At 38.9% G+C, this 22,463-nt stretch overlaps 1 protein-coding gene across 1 annotated transcript in view; it reads right to left on the minus strand.

Annotated features, from left to right (window-relative positions):
• Positions 1 to 978: 978 nt before the first annotated feature.
• iqsec3a (IQ motif and Sec7 domain ArfGEF 3a) overlaps positions 979 to 22,463 on the minus strand; it is a 128,266-nt gene continuing 106,781 nt past the window's right edge. The window contains exons 9-14 of the mRNA XM_086269091.1: positions 19,068 to 19,193; positions 17,146 to 17,245; positions 16,566 to 16,724; positions 12,684 to 12,776; positions 9,600 to 9,643; positions 979 to 5,181 (exon numbers count right to left, since the gene is read on the minus strand). Of these exons, the coding sequence (XP_086125217.1) occupies positions 4,618 to 5,181; positions 9,600 to 9,643; positions 12,684 to 12,776; positions 16,566 to 16,724; positions 17,146 to 17,245; positions 19,068 to 19,193 (1,086 nt within the window). The 3' untranslated portion in view covers positions 979 to 4,617. The remainder of the gene's footprint in view (positions 5,182 to 9,599; positions 9,644 to 12,683; positions 12,777 to 16,565; positions 16,725 to 17,145; positions 17,246 to 19,067; positions 19,194 to 22,463) is intronic.

The raw sequence follows: 22,463 nt of genomic DNA on the forward strand, positions 1-22,463 counted from the left end.
TATAGATTTTATCTTCTTATCTCTCAATTTTGCCTAAATAAAAATGATTTCCTTGATAACAATCAAAATTTCAGAGTGAGAATAACTTGTCAGAGCTGGTGTTTGGGAACAAGGTTTATCTAACATTAGCAGCATATTGTTATGTCTTTGATAAACTGACCAACCAAGGACAAAATTCTGGAATGGCTTTCCCAATTCCCCAACATCAACCCTATTGAAAATGTTTGTACTATGCTTAAAAGCTCGGTTCATACCAGGAAATGAATCCATTTAAATGAACTCTACCAATTCTACCAAAATGACTGGTCAAATAGCTTGTTGATGGTTACCAAAGCATGCAGTGTGAAAGGGTAGCAGATTTAGAGAAAATCCAAAATAAATGTAAATTTGTGCACAGAGCTTTTATTTTCAAGAATATTAAATATGCTGTCTGAGCCCTATATTACCATGATATCCATGCCTGTGAGGAGTATATGTAAACTTCTGATCACTTTATTAAGGTAACTACAACTATATTTGCCTTTTCTCCTAAAATGACTTTTTTCTAAAAATGTCACCAATGTGTCTTTTTAACATGGCATTAATTCAAAACAAAAGACCAGCTCAACTTTTCAGTGTTTTACTTTTGTCTCCTGCACGGATTCGTGTTCTGAAATAGAAATGAGAAAATGCAAATAGACATTCTTTGCTACACATCGGCAGGTTCAATGTGCTGCGGTATTGCCCAGCTAAGCAATTCCTGAAAGTTCTTTACACTGTGACACTAAGGAAGGTGCTACGATGCAATACCTCCAGCACTGGCACCAGTCATGATTTCTGGTGTTACTTAAAGTACAGCATTGCTTTATTTTCTGTATTTCCATGCATGGACATGCTAGTCCACGCGGTTTGTAAATTTGCAACAGATATACTCAGATCAAAATTTTTGTGACAAAAACAGAATAATTTATAATGATAAAAATGTCTTCTTTTGCTGTCTCTCGGTGTATAAAAACAATGAGGTATTCTTACCCACTCCCACTCATGTTGAGCGTAGTTGCAAGTTTGACAAACCAGCTGACTCCTGTTGGCTCTTTTTTGCTCTCCCCCATAATCAATGTACATATCTTGCTATTTTGCTGCTGTTTTCACACTGTGATATCAACCACTGTTCTACTCACTATCTCTTCCTTGGCAGGTAGTTTACTTTTTCAGAGAAAACACCTGCTTGTTACTGAAAACAATAAGACTCACTAATAAAGATAAGTTCCACATGGTGACATAAAACTGAAGTCAAACTTACAGTATGTGGATTTACTACTAGAAGCAAACACCTCACATAAAAGTAGTGTTATGATTCATTGTTCCATGTATTCTTTAGCTATTGTATTACTTGTCATAAAACTCAAAGTAGGAGGAAAACTATGTGTGCGGGTTTATAGTGTGTGAAGGTAAAATGCTGTGTTGAGTGATGTGTAACATTTCAAAATAAGCATTTTCCTGGCAATTCAGAGTATACTGATCTTGCCACTGAATCCAATAACAAAGCAAACCATTGTGATGTATAGACTTAAATCATCTTTAATTGCATGTTAATATACCGCAAAGACAGGGAGGGTTTTTAAAGCCAACTGAGGGAGATGATGGTTCATGTTGCATTCAGTTTCCACCTGTCTATCCATAAATATTTCCTCTATTTGTATTTCTTTTACTAGTATGAGCAAACACAGTGGTGAAAAGCCAGACAAGATTCACATGTCATTCATGAAGCAATGTACTGGTATGGCAGAGCCCTTTTGTGAGTTTCTTCATGAAAGGTACCCACTACTGCACTTCCATATCATCTGCTACACTCCCCAAATGCTACATTAGTTTCCCTGCAAATGTAAATCTGTCATTTTCAGTGCGCCTCATATTTATGTTTCTTGCACACGCAGCATATCTTTCGACTAAAATGTGCAACCATAAAGAAAGGGTCATAACATACATAGAAATAAGACAAAACAAGCAAAAATGGCCATGAAAGAGGCATTTGATTTGCCTCGAGGCACAAAAACATATTTGCCCAAAGAAGCCATTCGTATTTGTATTTGAAGGGGTGTTTGTCATCGTAACAAAAAAAAAAAAAAGAATAAAAATCCATGTCTGTTTTTTAAATTCCACCACAAAAATTTTCATTTTCATCATGACAAAAAAAAAATTGACCTCCCACAGCAAAGTCTTTCATACACAAATTCCAGATTTTGGGAGTAAGGGTTCAATAAGCTTTGGAACTGACATGCATGAGAAGAAGAAAAAAATCAATCATGTAATTTCTGAAAGCTGATTCAAACAAATAAATCAGCAACCGTACAATCATCATCAATCAAGGTAAAATTCATAATAGTAGAATAGTTTCTAAATTTTATTACATAACCTTCAAAAGTTCATTTCTACAATGTAGCCAGTAAATGTGTTAAATGAATCATCACAGCTCTTGATTCATTTTGAAAGCTGTAATTCCTCTCATTGTGTTATGAAATAATAACAAAAGCAATTACGGGGATAAACAGGAGCGAGGACGGATTTGTTTACAGGAAAGCTAGGATGCTACTGTGAGTAGGTCACACACACTCATCTCTGCCAACCACAACAACAGAAAGCTTTTTGTTTGTTTGTTTGTTTGTGTTTTTTGTCCAACCGCTGTCTTTTCACAGGGTGACATCCTAAGTGGAACAGGACAGACAGATGAGATAGAGACCTCCCCGCATTGGCTCTGTGATTATAAATCAACAAATCACACAGATGGAGGTCAGATGAGAACAGAGTTAACTGAACATCCATTTCACAGTACCTGGTGGGGGTTATGTATAAAAGATGAACGCATTCAGGCTATGGCGGTCGCTGACCTATTTCAGAATGACGGATGCTTGACAGGGCAATAGCAATTTGAAGAGGCTAAAGGTAGCTTGCTTGTCCTTTCTGACTCTTTGAATGTGGTATTTACAATCTAAGCTGAGGTGAAATAGAAAGAGATCAGATAATGCATTCTTTTTTCTCTCTCCCCTCCCTTCCATTCTTATTTAAAGCAGGATAGCCAGCAGCACAAACAATGCCACTAATGCCAGCTTTTGCAGTATAAGCTCCATGTAGTTTTTGCCTTTTTGAAAATGTCAAAATGAAAGGTTAGCACGGCAGAGAAAACAGTCACAAGGATCTGGAACAAAAGCTGGCAGTCGTACCGACGTAAAGAGACAGCGTCTGGATGTTTTGTGGGTGGACTCTGCCCGACATTTATCCACCAACGGAAAACACACAATGATGGCACAATGGCAAATTAAAATAAACACACATCTCGACATTTAAAAAGTGTAGCGTCCTAACAGAAATTCTCGGGTGAGTTCTTGGAACAAAAAAAACATATAGCGACGACACATTTGATAACCGATGACAGCACATTGTGTTGTTTTTTTTCAGTTTTTTTTTACATCTGAACCCACTGTAGCTTTAGAGCCATTTCAGACGATGAGACATTTTCAAAATGTTGAAAAACAAGACAAAACCTTCCCTCCATCAGCTGACAAAAGGGGCAAGAATTCCTGGAAAGCCTTAATAATGTTAGACATGAAGAGTAAGAGACGAGCATCAATCAACAGAAGCATCCTGGGTTAACTTTTTTGGCTCGGCAGCAATCTATATGATTGGTCGCCTTTGGTTCTTGTCATCCTTCACTGTAGAATGATATATGGAGAGCAACAATTGGGTGAGAATGTTTTCTGAAGATAGAGAGCCACAACACAACGGAGGAGAGGATGACAAAGACAGCTTATCGGGAGAATGTCATTTTTGCTTCTTTTTTTTTTTTTTTTAAATCCGGGGGAGTGGAGAAGAGAGAAGGCCCTCCATCACATAAATAAATAAGCAACAGCGCAAATGGGTAGATAACTTTTTATGAAATATCAGTTTTGCTATTCTTTTTTTTTTCTTTTTTTTGCTCCTTGAACAAGAAGCCTGAAATGACTATTTTCTCAAAGCAAAGGAGTAGTGTGTTTTTTTCTTCTTCTAGCCCTAGCATTTAGTCAAGTGCAAAGAAGTCAGTGTTTAGTGGAGGCATATGTATTTTGGCACAGAGTTTCAGTTAAGTGTCAGCTATGCGCACGTGTGCACATACAGCACAGTAGGCATGAGGCTTGGGATGATAAAGCGAACAGAAGCAGAAGATCCTTGATGTCTTTCCATCCATTACAAGAAAAATTCAAAAGATTTGAGGGATTCGTGTGTTTCTGTTGTTGCTGATAAATACTGGAACTGGAAGGAATCCATCCATGAAGTGAATAGCAGTGAGTTTTCTCTAGAGTTAAAACTGACAAAAAGTTATAGAAATTTGTTAAAACTACATAATATTTCAAAATACATGTGGAATCAAGTAAAACTTTATATACGCACTATATTTCTTCTTATCTCTTTTAAAACCTTATTTTTTTTAAATCTTTTTTTCCTTAAATTTATGCATATAAGTGGGATTTTTATTTTTTTTCATTATAGCTTCATCTGTATGTATATATGTACAATATGTACTATTAGATAGGAAGAGAAGTGATAGGGTTTATGTGGAAGTATGTGTCTGTCTTTCAGGGAGAAAAATTTGAATTCATTTATTTACACCATGCTCCGAGAGCCACTTGGGGTCCGGTGTAGACTGAGGCGGGGGTCTGGGGGTATGTACTGGTGCGGGTGGTTGTAAGGTGGAGGCGGGGGAGGCAGTGGGGGCTGGTGGCCGTCGCTGCCGTGTGAACCGTTTGGCGAGCGGACAGGGGTGGACATGGCGGAGTGACTAAGCTGATGGTGGCTGTGGTGATGGTGATGCTGGTAGTGGTGGTGTGTGGGCGTTTGGCTGAGGAAGGCCTCCATGCGTCCATGGCTGCTGTTGTCGAGCATGATGACCTTGACAATTTGCTGACACTGGATGAGCGCCTCAGGCCGCAGGTCAGCCATGCTGACACAGGGCTGGTGGTGCTGCTGGAGGGGGAGATGATGGGCGGGAGTGCTTGCCGCTGACTGCAGCTGCAGGTGCTGTGGTGGAGGCGCAGGCCCTTGGGTTACCCCCTGGGGCCCCTGCTGGAAAAGCACCTCTCCCCGGTGATTAAGAAGGGCCGCGCTCTCGGGGCTCCGAGCCATGCTGCTGCTGAGCTGGTACGTCTGAAGCCTGTTGTGAATTGACACCTAGTTTAGAAAACAGCCAAGAGAACAGCATCAAATGTTATAAAACTGGTTCCTCCTCTACAATCCGTCAAGCCCTCTTTTTCTTTTTTTGTGGGGGGAGTGAACGCACAGCACACACACACACACACACACACACACGGGGCATGCGTGGGGGCTTAGGTGTTAAGGATCGGTGGAGGTGTAAAATTCTGTGACTACAATATTCTCCCCTCCCTCCACCCCCACAGGTACTGGGAACAGTGCTGGATGCTGGGAACACCAGTGTGTGTGACTGGCGTCATTGGTAATAGTGGTGGGGAATGGGGATAAGAACGATGCTAGAGGACGGTCCCGGTGGTTCCAAAGGGGACACTGAGGGCCCCCGTGTCTCCCTTCCAAACCACTGTGTGGCACTACGGTGACAGTGAACACGAGGAGACTTGTGGGTCGAGGTAAGCAGAACATAGACCAAGGTCATACGAAGAAGAGGGAGAGGTGGAAGAAGAGGAGGAGAGGAAGTGAGCAGAGTGACAACCACAGACGTCCACAGGCAACAATCAATTAGAATGCAAACCTCCAGATGTCCCATTTGTTTCAGCACTCTGATTTCTATAGGCAGTTTCCCTCAGCTTTTTCCCCCTTTATCTCTCTTCCTTTACTATCTTTTTTTATGCAGCCTACTTACAGAATTGTATAACGTCTCAGAGTTTCAGAAATGTGTATCTCCGAAAACATATGGCAAGAAATTCAAGGAACTGAGCACAATCTGAAATGCACACTGTGTACGGTGGAGATAATTAATGCAAAAAGTACCCCGATGGTGTATTTATATAAATCTAACATTTGAGCGTGGAAGTCGGGTGGACTGCTAGACGAGTCTTCAGTGATAGTTCTCTAGGGGTCTTAAAGGACATTGAAAGCTCTTATTTGGATGTTGGCTCCCTTTTGTTTTGTTCTGTGTCAAGATGATCCCACACTGCTTCAACAATGTTAAGGTTCAGGCAGTGGGGAGACCAATCCATGACTAAGAGTTCCATCATGTGATTTTTCAATCAGATATGCTTTAAATGCATTGGCTGTGTTTGGGATGACTGTCATACTGAAGCTATATATGAAAATGAACCTGTATGCCAATGAGACACATTTCAGAAGGTATTGCATGCTGAATCAAAATCTGGAGATCCCCAACACCACTAGCTGAAATGCAGCCCCAGACAAATTACAGAACCTCCAGCATATTTCACATGCAGAAAGTCACTGTTATGTCTGTCTCCTAACCTAGCTACATAGTAACTGGACTGGCGCTGCTTTGTACAACTTGCCTCATTCACACCAGCACCTTTTTCTACACATGTGCTTTCTATCTAACAGTTGCACAATTCTGTCAGGTCCTTTTTCTCAAATATTTTTTCTGGACACGCTACGGTATATCCCACGTTTTTGGCAAAAAATACTTTGGGAATCACTGCAAAACTTTCTTTTATTGCTCTCCAGGGGATAAAAGGCATATGATATGATTTGAATTTTTCATGGATTCAGCTAAAGAACAAAGAACAAATTATGCTTTGACAGGCTACAAAGTGCCTAAAGATACCATTTAAAATAGTTTCTTTGCAGAATTGTTTGTTATATGCAGACACAACACTGATTCATTCCTTGAGTTATGTGGTGGAGTTAGGTTTCTGCAAAATATAAAGAAATAAAGTATAACTCAAGACTTTTATCACAGTACATAGTCTCCTACATGGAAGTGTATAATAGTGTATATTAAGAGTTTGGGACTTTTTACATGTATTTTGAGCTTCTTAACCACAGCACAACTATCTACATATGCTTCCAGTTTTAATGTGTCGATCAGAAAACATTTTACCACCAAACCTCTTCAGAATGCCGGCTGTGTGAATATAATAGTCTTTGAAGTTGAAGTATCTCAAGGTTAGAAAGGTCTTACAGTAGTGTTCGTCCCTTCTTTTAAAGCAGTCGGTGTGACTCTTGTACGAAAGAACTCAATTAACATTTTCTCCTTTTGAATGTGCCAAGAGTCACTTCTTCTTGATGACTTACCATACAGTATCAGTGAGCTCTAAATCACTTCAGATAAAGAGTGAAGGATTTAAATGACTTTCTTGTGCCTTTCAAAAGTTTTTTTTCTCAGTAAAAAATAGATTTGTTTAACAGATGGTCCAAATTAGTCAAGAATCACAAAAAGCTCATTAGTTTAAGCCCAAAAGGATGCCTTCGCATGTATCTGTACTAAGCACAAGTTTGTCTTTGGGCTCTAAAGCCATTATTTTGCAGCAGGTGTAATTAGAGATTTGGATTTTTACATCTGGTTCTTCTACACTCAACAAGTCCAGCAGCTTGGCGCAAAAGCAACAAGAGGTGGAAAAAAAGTCTTATAGAGTAACAAATCCAAAACTTTTGGCTCAGATCAGCATCAGTAGCCCTGCGTCAGACTGGTAATCTGTTCAGGGTATACCCTGCTTCTCGCTCTATGCATCATACAAAGACTTGCATATAAAAGCACTCAATGGAACACTATCAGACATAGGTCCTCTCAGACCTCAACATTACTGAAGCAGTGGGGGATCATCTTGACAGAAAATAGAACAAAAGCCAGTCAAAATCCAAAGAAGAGTTCTGAATATCCTTCAAGAAGCCTGGAGAACTATTCCCGAAGACTACTTAAAGAAATGACAACAAAGCTTACCTAAGAGAGTTCAGGCTGTGTTGAAGAATAAATGTGTTCATCTAAAATATTGACTTTCAAGCACGTTAGACACAAACTTTTTGACTTATATGTTAGGTTTCCGTTTATTTTTGCACATGTTTAAATAAATCTTCACACCTATTTGCCATGTTCCTTGCAAAATATGAAGAAATAAAGGGTGGCTCAAGACCTGTGCACAGCACTGAATAAACTTTTTCTCGAAATCTTAAAGGCTCTGACAACAACAGGATTTTAAAAACAACTAACGGCCATTTTGTAACAACACAGTCGGCTTGTTGTCACTGCTCTGAGGCAGATAGTAACGTTAGAATCTCATCACCTTATCAAATCTAAGATTAAAAGCTTGCCGCAGGATTTGGTATCCTTAGATTTCTGCCTCTAGTATAAAGAGGCTTTTTTGGAGTGGACCCTCCTGGTTTTTGAGATAAATGTGTTTGGACAGCTAGTGGCTCCCCACCAGCCGCTGACATTTAGGCTACTGTAGGCTGGATGGCAGAGAGCAAGATGGCTGGTGAAGGTAGTTCAGACAACCATGAAGATTGACCCGAGGTAGAACTGACCTGAGGCACACAAATGAAAAAAGAAATGGAACGAGAATGACCTGAAGCCAACCCTGTGCAAAGAAATGATGAAAAAAATACATTGTTGGGATTGGAGTATGTCCAAATTTACTACAGCTAAAATCTTAGTCTTATAATTTGATTTGCACTCTAATTTTTTCTTGCTAGTTTGTCGAATGGCTTTTGTATCACAAGCACTCTGGAATCTATAACGCCAATGATGTGACTGCACATGTTTTCAAATTAAAGCCGATAATAGTTCATTATTATGACTATGAAGCATCTGATAGAACTTATGAATTATATTTGCTTGAGCCAGCACCTGAGCAAAAGACATACAGTGTAACATATACCAGTGGCTGTGTGGAATTAAACAGCCACTGAATGTCAAATTGACCCCGTGTATTTGGCTTTTCAATCCAAGCCTAAACTCCAGAGCCACAAAAAACAGAGGCTAATAAAGGTCACCTGATGCTTCAAGGATACACATACTGTGTAGTTCCATTTCCTGTGTTTCTTGCACAAAATGTTCACACGAGAGGTCCCCCTCCCCCCAGAGGTCTGGCAAAAGGGTGGGGAGGCGACCATTCCAGGTCAAATGAGCGTTAAAATTATCCGCCTGCATGCTGCTGTGTTAATTAAGGTCTCAATGCTGCATGCGGGTACACACACAGTAAATGCATTTCACACATGTCCTCAGCTTTCCCCAGCCTTTTTTTTTCTTCGTTTTCTTGAAAGGCCCCAAAGGAGTCACAATTTCTGCCTGAGCTTGCGAAACTAATTACAACCTATTTCTTTTTTTTGGCTTCCAGATCATATTTAAGCCTGATGCGTTTTCAGCGTGAGGACAACCTGCTCTGACCGCTGTGAGTGTATTAATTCTCCCGAGCCATCATATTTAATTTTTACACGACAAAGGAGTCCTTTTATCTAATATTTTGTTTGATTGGGTTACCTCACATGCCCGCTGCACATTACCCAGCAGCACTCGTTCTCTCACGCACTCTTCACCCACACTTGCTTGACGCTTCTAATCCTAAAGATACTCCTGAGTTTATCTTGTCCTACCTCGATACTGCCACTGCAAAGACTCTCACTGCACTCACTTACCTGTTGTTTGGGACATAAGCCTATTATTAGGCACTTACCTCTACTGCATTGTGTCCACTTCTGTCATCTATCTCCTGGTGTCCTGCAGGGGGGAAAACAGAAGGGAAAAAGGGACAAAGGTGGTGGCAAAATCACTCTTTTTTTCCAAGATAAAGATAAGGAATTTTAGACTTGCTTGAAGCAAGCAAGCAATCAATCATTATGCAGAAGAACTTCTAGAAGCAAGTGAAAATTCAGTAAACCCCTCTCTAAAAAGCAAATGTACAATCAGAGCTTAGCATCAGTGACTTTTCATGGCAGGCTCTTGAAATCTCAAGGAATGGCATAAACAGCATAGTTTAAGGATGTTTGCTACTGTAGAGGTAGTCTATAAACACCATTAACTTTACATCAATTGTAGTTATAGTCCGTGATGCTGCCACATCAGAATTTATTCTTTTTATTTGAGTTGGGGAAGCTACCCTCCACAAAAAGCCAAAACTATCACTTATCCTCTCTTGCAAGATAGGAAAAATGTTAACAAAGTATAAATTTAACCTGTTACAAGTAATGCTAACCCTCCAAGTCATCACTGTGTTAAAATGAAACAGTCTGCTCTCCTGTGTCTTTATCATAATGCCATGCATGCAATTAGTTAGCCTCACACATTAAGAAAATGCTACTGATGTCAAGCTCTCTTATGAGGACAAATGACATAAACACAAGATAACAGTAATGAAAATCATTCACCTAGAAATACCATCACACTCACAACTGCATTCATGCAACTTTAAAGCTTTACTAATGGAACAAATGTGTCTATCTTCAAGCTTGGATGCAGCATAGTACAAGAATGCTAAGGAAGGAAGGAAACAAGTGCTCCAGTTCAGAATGAGTGTAAGGAACTTCCAGAGATAATGTCTCCTGTGTTTTGGTGTTGCAGTTATTGAATTTGAACTCAAAGATGTGAAATATCCTATGGCTTGCAGTTATTGGGATGGCTATAGAACACAGGCTGTCCCTCTCTCCCTTCTGTGTACCTATGATTCAAACACACTCACAGAGCCTCACATACTGAACTGCTGTCCAGAAGCCACCTTGTAACCTCATTCAGAAGAGTGCCCAATAAAACAGTGTTTATTATCATATGTCTTTAGCATCAGCATTTTGGGAGAAGCATGAATAGACGATAAGAAGATTTTGGTTATACAACCTTATGTGTTCATGACAAATAAAAGTTTATTTTTAAAATTACTTAAAAATGAATGCAAAACTTTTACATGGTTTTAGGCTACTTTTTAGGATCTACTGCTGGATCTAGTAACAGCATAGTCGTACCTGGGTCAGTTACCCAGTGTTTTTGTGTTATTAAAAGGCTTTGATTTCATTAGTTTCATTCTAGTCTCTTGTTTTCTGTTTCTGTGCTCTGTGTTCCTTGTTCCCTGTGTCTCCTCAGTCAGTGTCAAGTCTGTGTCTTCGTGGATATCTCTTGTTTCCCGTTTTACTTTGATAGCCTTGTGTCCTGTGTTCAGTGTTTTGAGTTTTGCTTTCCCTCTGTCTTATTATGTCTGATTAGTCCCAGCTGTATTTCCACCTGTTCCCCATCCTCTCGTCATCCCGCCTGTGTATTTTAGTCCTCAGTCTTCCGCTTGTTGCCGTGTTGTACCACGCCATCTGCTGTGCGGGTTTCTTTGTGTTTCCGGTTTCCATTGCTCTGAGTTCATTGTTCCTAGTTTTCCAGTGTTTCAGTTCTTAGTTCCTGGTTTAGTTTAATTTGTCCTGAGTTTATCTTTCGAGTGTCTGCACAGTGCAATACAGCTGCTTCTTTAAGTTCACCCTTCTATTTGGGTCCTCATCCTGTCCGCCACAGCACCAAACCGTGACAAGTGGCAACAACCTTGACAGATACACTCACTAGCCACTTTATTAGATACACCTTGCTAAGTTCCAATTTTGATTCTGTTTTGCCTGCAGAGCTGCCTAAATACTCAGTGGCACAGATTCAGCAGGGGCTGGAAACTTTGGTCCATATTGACATAATAGCATCACACAGTTGTTGCAGATTTGTTGGCTGCACATGCATGATGAGATTTTCATCGCAAAAGCGACCTATTTTTTGATCTCTGGTGAATGTAGAGCCCATAGAGTGCAAATGTTAAAGAAACCAGTTTGAGGTGGTTTGACCTCTTTGACGTGGCTGGGACCCTACCATTGAATGTTGGGGTCTTTGGCTTCTGTAGCCCATTTACTTCAAGGTTTGACATGTTGTACAATCAGATATATTCCTCCTTATTCTGGACTTTCTCTGCTGAACTCTGGCATCAACAAGGTATTTTAATCCAGAGAACTGGTTGTATGGGAAAATCCCAGCAGATCAACAGTTTGTAAAAGGCCAGGCCGTTTAGTACTAATCACCATAACACCTTCAGAGTCCCCTAAATCACATTCCTTCACCATTTTAATGTTTGGTTTGAACTTCACCAGGTCATCTTGACCATTGAGTTGAGTTGCTGCCATGTGATTGGCTGATTAGATAATTGTGCTAGCAAGGTGTTGATCAGATATATCTAATGAAGAGGCCATTGAGTGTAATTCATAATATGGTGTAGAAAGTATTGTGAGTACTATGAATATTTCATTCTTTCACGATCAAGGGGGGGAGAAAAAGCCCTGTTACACAAAAAAATCTAATTTGAATTCTCATTTATTGAGCTTGTATTCATTAAGTGTAGCTCTAAGACCCTTTCACCTGGTTCTCTTTTTAAAATGAGACAGTTTCATAACAACTAGTAAGCTGTGAAAGAGAGAAGTAGAAGTGAGAAGCCCAGTTTAGTTTACTTTGAGAAAGACATTGTTTGAAAGACTATACCCCATTTCATGTGACTTTGGAGGACTAGTAACTACACCTGAAACTAGGCGAGGCTTAGCTAAAGGTGATTTTTGCGCATTTACAGTCTTTACAAGCATTGTACACATCTTAAATTACACAGTGTTCTTGATGTTAAATGCTACAGGTAGTGCCTAGTTTTTGAAGATATGATCAAGTTCATAAAAACAGCAGCAGGTAAACAAATTAACAGCGCAGTTGGTGTCTCTCCAGTGGGATTCAATAAGCAACAGTATGCACACACACACACACACACCTGATGGGGAGCCCTGTTTACCGCGAAGCTCTAGCTGTGTGCCGTTGTTCTTTACCGAGTGTGTCTTGGCTCCCTGCTGCTTTTCCAGCTCCCCTGCAGAGAGCAGAAAACAAAAATGATCATCCTCATAATCACCATGACAGAGAGAGAAAGGAAGTTGATAGATTGGTGGATGATGATGGGTAAGAGCAACAAAATTAACCAGGAAATGTTTTTCCTTCAAAAGCGAGCACACACACATACACACTCATGCACATTTCTCCCACCCACTCTCTTCTCCAGTCTCAACACACACCTCTTCATCTCGCTAATTAAACTTCACACTTGATGGTAATTGCATGTCATTTCCAATCATCATGACTAAATGTTGTTTTGTTTCCAACACAACACTGCATTCTAATTTTGATGCTGAGCCACAAAACTGCCAGGTGAGACTTTGAGGGTGCGGTACAACATGTCCGCATTCTGAGACTAAGAGATAAACGGAAAGGGGGGAAAAAAAGTAAGCTCAAGTTCCATCGATAGAAAACTAAAAATATAAATAACAGTCTTTATTTGAACTGAATCAGTAATTTACTTGGATGTTTCTTGTAAAGTCACATGTGCAATACAACATCTACCATGACTGATGAAAAATCCAACAATAAAACGATTGCTTGGTTTGAAATGTAGTTGTACTTTCAATAAAATTATTATAGTGGCTATAATTATGTTTTTTTTTTCATTACTAAACATTATTAAAACACTATGGCTCATTACCAAAGCATTATGATTTTAATATGCACTTTTCCGTATTAAAGAGGGAAAATGTCCATAATGTAAAGTTGGATTAACACGCAGGACTATTCCCTGTTATCAATGTCAGTGATCTGTGTAACTTTAGTTAAACCCTGGAAAGACCAGTCTCAGTATTGACTGTACAGCAGTTGGACCAACCAAACTTAAGCCCAGCTGTTTTAGGCGAATGCATGCCTGGCATAACAACATCTCAACAGTGCCTAGCAGCATGCATTGAGAAGATACTATAGTTAACAATCTCTCACTGTCTTTAATAATAATTTGCTGTTAGCCAAACAGCTGTTAATAGTTTTGCTGCTTTTGCCAATTTGCTTTAAGGGGGGTGTTGTGCATTCAGAAATGCTCTTTTGGATACCTTGATTGTAACAAGTTACTGTTGCCTCTCCTCTGACCTCTGTCATCTTCACCACATCTGCACGTATTGAGTTGCCACTTGTTTGGCTTGATATATATCTGTGTACCTAAGATGTACCGAGGGTGGTTGGTGAGTATAAGTAAGAAAAAGCTAAAACTAAAAAAAAAAAAGGAAAAAAAGAAAAAGAAATTTTGAGTGTGCTAATGTACCTGCTGCCATTTGAGTTGTCAGCAGTTAACAGGATGTAACAGGATGATGATTTATGATGAACCATCAGATAATAAGAATTTTTTTTCTGGACGTTGCAAAAGTATTGGGAGCTTAATGTAAGTACCTCTAGCTAGATAAAGAGACAGTGAAAAGATATCAGGGACATTTTATTTTTAAAGGCCACAGCAGTAGGCATAAATTGAGCTACTCAGGGAGCCTCAGGATAATGAATTATATATAAAAACTGTCATGTTTTATAAGCCTTGAAAGTCACCTTTAATATTTTTTAAGGTTTTATTTTGACAGTCAAGTATAATTTGGCTAAAATTATTGGAAAGGTAAAAAAACATGCAGAGTATGAATCGGACTATTGGAAAAGTGTTCAAATGTCATTTTTATTATGAAGTGGATTTCATTTTGAAAGAACAGAACATGTAAATTCATTTTGTTTATATAATAGTGGTCATAACAGGAACCATTAATGCAGCCGCTACCTTTTTTTTTTATCCCTTTTGAGCTTTCGTTTTGAAAGTCCTGAAAATCCAGTGGTATTTACAAGCCCTGATAAGCAGTTTTTCATTTGAAAGTCTAGCAAAATTCCTGTAAAACCTGTCAGTCAATAATACTTTGACTAAAATTGATCTTACAGTGAACAACAGTTGTGATGAATTGCATCAAAGCATCAATAAAAACAGGACACACCGATCCCCACTGGATCAGCCATGATGAGTTTTAAATTGAGAGAAAGGGTGACACCAGTCACCAGTTGCTATGGTGACTAAAGCTTGTAAAAAGAACAGGAGGTGTGAGCCTACTGTCCAAACAACTGAGAGAAACAATGGAAGTGGGTCTCGAAGAAAAGTTACAAGTGATATCGGAAAAATTGATTCATCACGAGTGCCAGAGACTTCCCACGTATAAAATACAAAAGTTTCACATTTTATTGTGAAATTCCAAAACCTGTTTTATATTTATTGGCTATAAGCAAGGTGGTGGGAAAAGGCTGGGCTTTAATGGCATTTGTGAAAGTAAGTATTTTCTAGGCGATATCTCTACACTGTTCTGTTTTAAATCTAATTCTTTATGAAACTTAAATTGCTCCTGTGGAAAAAAATCCAAAGCCTTGTAATCCAAAAAAACTTTGAATTATAAATATGGAAATCTATATGACAAATTGTTATCAAAAGCCAGAGCCCACTATTCTCACTGGAGCTGTGGATCTTGGTATAACTTCTGTGGGAGGTTCTCAAAGCTGAAGGATGTCAAAATGTTAGGTGGAATAATAATAGCAATAATAATAATAAGAAGATAAAATCTGACAGCTAATAAATAGTGAGCTTTAATGCCAATCAGTAAGAATAATAATGAGAAGAAGAAGAAGCAGCAAAAATCTGAAGAATAATAAGCCTGCATGCTTAATGCTGTTGCACTGGCACGCTCAGTCGGTGTAACTATTAGCTCAGGCTTAAAATTCTGTGTACAGTAATTTGGTTTAAACTGTGGCGAAACTAAGAGATTCTGTGGTGGCAAAGAATTACGACAATATTTAATTTACCTTTATTAAAAACAGCAGCGAGAGGGGAAAGAAATTCAAAGAGGGAAACTCGAAACAGAAGTGAGCTTGCCGCAGGCCTGTTTACTAATCTGCTGACAAAATCAAGCCCCTTGGAGGAAAACGATGGGAAGTTTGTCTGTTCAGGTGACAGCTCTTCCTTGTTTTCAAAATGTTTATCTATCACCACCTGAGAAAAAAGTTTGCCTTTGCAAATATAATAAATGTGTCCCAACATCCACTCTCTTATGTTTTAGCACAAGTTATTCCAGCCTTTACACAGCTCCAAGAGAAAAATAATTTCCTTCTGTCAACACCTGCCTATCTCCGTATGTTGTTGCCTGCTCCCCCTTGGCTGCAGGGCCTCCCGCTCTATCGAGGGTAAGGCAACTGCATCAAAACCCAGCAGGGATCCTCTCTTTGAAGCCCACTGGCAGAAGCTAGGCTGCGGACACACTTAGGTTGTCCATGTGTTGCAGTGACTCATTGTCTAGAGAATTTCAGGCGCGCACAAGTCCGAGCAAGTCAGATGCCTGGCTGCTTTGAGGAGCCCTGACCTATTTTCACCTCCGTATCATTGCCCCCCTGCAGTGTGCTTGAGCTGCAGTGCATCAGAAGGTTTTTTTTTCTTTCAAAACTCAGTCTGAAACCACACAGATGGGACACAGACAAGTAGTTTGCGCATAATACCAAAAAGAAAAAAGAAAAATGAAAAAAAAAAGACATATTGATTCTCACATCTAAGAAGATCTCTAACACCCCAAGATATGACATTATTGATTTGGTGCAAAATGTAATAGCATTTGACCCTTCTTCAGTTGTAGGGAGTATTGCTACAAAAGGAATAGACACAAAGTTGACGATTATACTCAAACGCTCAACATCATTCCAAGTAAAAACAACAATTATTGTTGTCAAATTATATCAATTCTATAATTTGATATGGACAATTTAGAAAGATTCTCACACTCGATGCGTATCTGTTCCATCTCCGTCACTTCTGCGATTGATTCCTTTAGGTCTTCCACAAACTTGAGCAGCTCCTCGGCACTTTGAGCACAGAAGTTTAATACCTGCTTCTTGTCTGATCCGAATGGTGAGAGGATGGTGATTCCATGGGGGTAGTCTGCGGAGTACATTAAACTGTTGAGTGAAAGGCATATCTAAACTACTTTCCTGGGTGTCTTAGTTACAAGTGTGATCATAAAAAGACTTCTAAAGGTCACTCTGAGCTGCAAACTTGGGCTTGCTTGCAAAAATGTCATGCAGCATGTATTGAATGGGACTGGGAGAATGACATTTCCAGAAATTGAAATGCAAGATTGGAATAAAACCAATAATAGTTTGATGCTGTCAGAAAAAAATAAAAAGACTATTGTGCTTAAAATAAGCCCTTTAAGATAAAGCAACAAATTATACAGTCCTTGTTCGCTTCGAATTTCGACAGATATTTTTTTCTCTGTGCAAGCTTGGAAATGGTAGATTTTAGCAATGACTTAAGGAGATATCAAGAGGGGATTTTTTTTCATACCAGCATTGTGACTTACATTCATTTTCAAAAAGGTGAAACTGCATGCCAAGTAGTCCCATGGCTTTGCAGAAAGTGTAGGCCGCGGAGCTCTTCTTCTTTGGACAAAGCTTCAAGATCTGTAGAAATAAACAACATCATGAGCCTTGTAGTAAAATGTTTGAATGACAGAACTGCCTATTTAATTCCTTGTTCCATGTTCTGAACACTTCCAAAAATCTTGCCAGAGATTTCCATATTGCATAACAACATCAAAGGCAGTTGCGAAAGAACAAACTATTTGAGCATTTAAAAACATCTGTCACAGGCTGGGTCTCTGACCCAGCATTTTGTGTTTTATTTTGTAATTTTTGAAGCTTTCATGTTAGTTTGGTTATAAGTTTGTATTGTTCTTATTTAGGGGTCAGTGGAGGTTTAGGTTAGTGATTGTTTATCATCTGTCTCGTTGGTTTCTGTGTTTGGTTCCTTGTCTAGTCTGTCATGTGTGTTAGGCCTGTTAAGCTTGTGTTGTCGTGTCTAAGTCTGCATGTTTCCTGTTTTATTTTGAAAAGGGTCTTGTGTTCTGTGTTCATGTGGTTAGTTTTACTCTTTCCTGTGCATCATTATGTATATCCAAGTCAGCTGTTTCCTCGTGTGTCTCCACTTCCCCTGATCGCCTCGTGTGTATTTAAGTCCTCTGTTTTCTGAATGTCATTGTCAGGTCGTCTGTTATCCCCACCATTGTTTTAGTCATAGAACTTCATAGTGTTTGTTTCTTAGTGTTTTTTAGTTTGCTTAGGGTTCCATGTTTAACTCCTGCTATCATCCAAATAAAGGATCGCTTTCTGTTTAAACCTGCAACTCCTCGACCACATCTGCTTTTGGGTCCTGTTTCAAAAAACACACTGGCGCACCCCGCCGTGACAACATCGAGAGCGGATAGTCAATACTAATGTACACTACAACCTTCCAAGTGTTTCAGATTGCGCGCCAGTGCTTATATCAGGATATATCGTGGCTGTTATGGAGCTCCTTTTTTTTTCCACTGAATGACCTTCCAGATAGAGAAAGATGAGGCATATCTGTTTTCCAGCACTACTGTGAGGCATAATTTACCAGGAAAGGCGTATTAAACCAATACATCACATTGGCACTTTAAACACTTCTTGACATTTTCAAGCTGCTGTAACAGGGGCCAAATTCAAAGAGAAGTCCCCTTCACTTTCATCCCGTAGTGAAAAATTTTCAAAGACAACTTCTGTCCCGCTTTCAAAGCTGTCACGAGAAGACATCCTTGCGAAATATATCGCTCCGCTAACTTTTAGTGCCAAATGAACAGAATTGCACTGTGATGTTGGACAATAGCTTCTTTAGTCTTTTACTTCAAATTTGAGTTTTAACAACCTCTCCTGCAGGTCCCAATTACTTTTATGCCTCCATAGAAAGTGAAGTAATATGGCTATGCTGCTTTTTGCCTTTCCTGTATGTTGTGGCATTTGACATAATTATGAGGTCAGTTAAATACATTGGATAGATAACTCCTATGCGCCTCTTAATGAGAACATTATGTCCAACATTTAAACCTTTGATAATTCCCACATCTATATAACTTTGGATCAAATGAGCAGCTAATCTGTGCTGTCCTCAAGTGAAATGAAACTATATTACCATCCTTTAAAGCAGCTCTGTAGAGGACAGATCTTTGATTATTATTATTTGCTTACTATAATTAAAAGAAATGCCTGGAGATGCCAGAGTTATGAAATAACATAAAAAAGACAAGCACTGCGAAAAGCTGGACCCAAAGTAAGAATTGTTGGACTGCAGCTGTCATAACTAAATAAGCAACTTCAAAGTGTGATTGTGTGCCAAGAAACTCTCAGGATGAAAACAGTATTTTTATACTGAATATCTCATAATGATTGTCAATTTAATAAAGTGTAAGGCTTTTCGTCTACTTACCACAAGGAGATCATTGAAGAGGAAGACTTCTCGCTGGTGTGCTGCTTGTTTTTGGGCCTTGTTGACGTCTGTCACCTCAAAAAGTCGACTACAGCACACTAGTCTTCTATGAGGGACGGAGAGAACCTGAATATGAACACAAAGGGAGACCCAGCCTCAAAAATCATATTACAGACATTGATGGGATGCTTTAAAATAATTCAAAAATCCAGATAAAGAGAAGTAAAAAACCTAAATCAACATTTCCTCCCAAAGCTAGGAGATACAAGACTGGTGCAGTAGAAAAAACTCCATTAAGCACAAAATGAGACAACTTAGTGTGACATGGACACTTATTTCTTAGTCTTAAGAGTACTTTAAAATGGTAATTTATAGCAACAGCTAAGAGAGAGAATGGTTATAAAGCTTAAGAACAAAATCTGTGCCCTCTTGAGGAGAACATTTCTACAAATCCAGGTTTACATTTTAGGATTCTTTACTTAGGTTTGGTCTGTCTGATGTTCAGCGTTCCCTCTTGGCAAAGACGAATCCCGGCTTAATATGACAATAAAATAAAACAAAACACCAAAAGCAAATATATTTTGTATTATCTTATCTAGCGCATATCTTTGCAATGCATTGTTTGTGAGAGCGAGCTGTTGGCGTCTTTGCACCAGTCCAAACAAAACTGCTTTTTATTGCTAGTGGGATTATAACAGGTTTCTTAAAAATAAAAGATGAAGAAGACAAGAGGAAGATTCACTTTCTGTGTTCCAAATGTCATATTTCGAGCATTTGTGTTCCTACAGTGATGGTTGTTCTGCTCGATTCTAGTAGCTGTGGTAGTGCTCAAAGAGGGATGTTTTGCCACAGGCTGCTTGTACAAAAAGAAAAAAGAAAAATACGAGTTGTTGCCAAATCCTGTTAGTTTTATTTCTGCAATGTACTTCTTGCTGTTTAGTTACTGGATCCTACATAAGACAAAACTCTATTAGCATAGAGGGCAGGCCTGTGCTTACAGGTGTGTTTTTTTTTTAATTCAGAAAATGCTCCTTTTGTCTGAAAACATTTGGTATCTCCTCTTCAACTAAGGTGCTTTTTCAAGTTTAAGCAGATTACACTGCAACCCCCCCCCCCAAAAAAAAAAGAAACAAAAAACCCCAAAAAACCCCGAAAGAAAACAGACTGCCTTCGGAGGACTGATCTAATCATGTTGTCACCCTTTCACACACACTTGTCTCTGCCTTGTCTGGTCCAGCTTTCTGTGTTCTGCAAAAATCCAAAAAGCAGCAGAGTAGATGTGGAGTTGATCCCTCTTCAGGGTAAAACACAAATATACACAGCCCCTGTGCAATTTTCCCTGTGTGCATTTCAAAGTTTCCTTCCCTCTGCTCTGAGAGAATAATTTCCAATGCATGGAGTACACACATAGCCTCTGTCTCCTTTTCTCCTGCTCTCTCATCACTGCAGGGTATACCGACTCGAGCCCAGCCTTCCACAGCCAGCCCGCTTTCTCATTATACTAATGTCAGAAACATGTAAAGACATCATTAGCCTGAAATGCCTCCTGCTCATTCAAAAAAAAAAAAAAAAGTATTATTAAGAAACAGCTTGACAAGAGATGCCAATATATTTATAGGCAAATAAATATTTTTTTCAAATAAAAAAATAAAATAAAAACAAATATAAAAAAATATTCACATGTTTAGATATAAAGCTACCTCATCTCATTCATCAAAGGCTCTAATACGGCTTTCATCAAATCATCAATTATTTACTAGCGATACAGAAAAATTCATCATATTTGTGTGCCACTTCCTTCTGGAGTAATAGTAGATAAGGCGTTTAGAATTCAAAGTACAGAGACTGTTGGCTGGGTTATTATTTCAATAGAAGAAACTTTATTTAAGACTCGCTCTTTTTATAGCAGACGGCCGCCATTGGCAGCAACAGTCACTTCCTATCACAACAATCCATCATTGTTGTGGCTTTGACAGCACTCCCTCTGTCATCCTATGGCTACTCATCGATCACTAAGAGACACTTAAAGGCGTAAGCCGGGATAAAAAGGTGGAGGGAATACTTTCAAAGTCAATGTCATTTGGAAGCAACTGCTATAATTGGTGTTGAATTTAAAATTAATTAAAACATGAAGACTCACTCATTTCCTTTTGTGACATGGATGCACCAAGAAAGTTGGACATTTTTTTATCAGGACATAATCAAAACAGATGTGTAAGCACATCTATAAAACCAGAGCATTGGCAGTTTGCTGGTCTGGAGCATTCAGGTGTGTTTTAACATGCCAAGGAAGAAATTTAAGAAAGTTCTTAAAGAAACAAGTGTTGCTGTCCATCAATCTGGGAAGGATTATAAGGCCATTTTCATGCAAATTGAACTCTACAGTGAGAAAGATTATTCACAAGTGAAAAACATTCAAGACAGCGTTTAATGTTCCCAGAGTTGGACATACTAAAAAAATTCATCCATTACCAAAGATCAGACCATGCAAGAGAGAAACTGCTCAAAGAAACTGCAAAACGCCAAGAGCTACAGGCTTCAGTTAGCATGTTAAATGTTAAAGTTTAGGGCAAAACAATTCGAAAAAGAGAGAACAAGTATATCTTATATTGAAGGGCTACCTTTACTCTCTAAAGAGAACATGGCAGCATGGCTTTAGTTTGCAGAGATGCATTTAAACAAATCTATAGACAGTACATTGTGTCTATTTCATGCTTTGCCTCTTCAAAATGTGAAACGGACACACATGCAGAAGTTGCATAACTGCATGCAGAAGTTGCATTACCACCAGGGGGAGATAATAAAGGCAAAAAACATATGCAGTGCCTTCCAGGGTCCTCAGTGATCAGAAACAATTTAACTAAGTGGCTAATATATATATACACACATGTAAATTTGTTAATAATGTCTGTTTAAATGCTTTCTTCTGATTATTTTCATGTTGGCTTGAAATTAAATATTTCCCTCTGCTTTTACTACAGCTTACTGCAACTTCTGCATTTGTGTCCTTTTAACAATTCAATAAAAAGTGTATAATGACACAGTGGACCAGCATGATATCTGGTTGCCTTTAAACATACAACACCAAAGTGGAGATGTTTGGCCATAATGCATATCACCATGTCTGGTGAAAACTAAACACAGAATATCAGCACAAACACCTCAAACCAACTGACTAGCACTCTCTTTATTATAGATCATTTTCAGACCTGGTGAGGACATTTTTATTTTATTTTATACTTATATGCATAAAGAATTGAAAAAGGGTGTATTTTATTTTTGCCATGACTGTACTAATGCAACATGGTAACATTGAGCAGGTCAAATCTTTACAACTTTACTCCTCACAGTAGCATGCTAACTTTTGCTAATACAAGTGATTACAAAGCAGAGCTT

The sequence above is a fragment of the Aulonocara sp. 'chitande type north' Nkhata Bay genome, linkage group LG17, assembly GCF_057382095.1.
Source record: "Aulonocara sp. 'chitande type north' Nkhata Bay isolate Kocher_YH1m ecotype deep benthic linkage group LG17, A_spYH_male_GT1.1, whole genome shotgun sequence".
Taxonomy (NCBI): domain Eukaryota; kingdom Metazoa; phylum Chordata; class Actinopteri; order Cichliformes; family Cichlidae; genus Aulonocara; species Aulonocara sp. 'chitande type north' Nkhata Bay.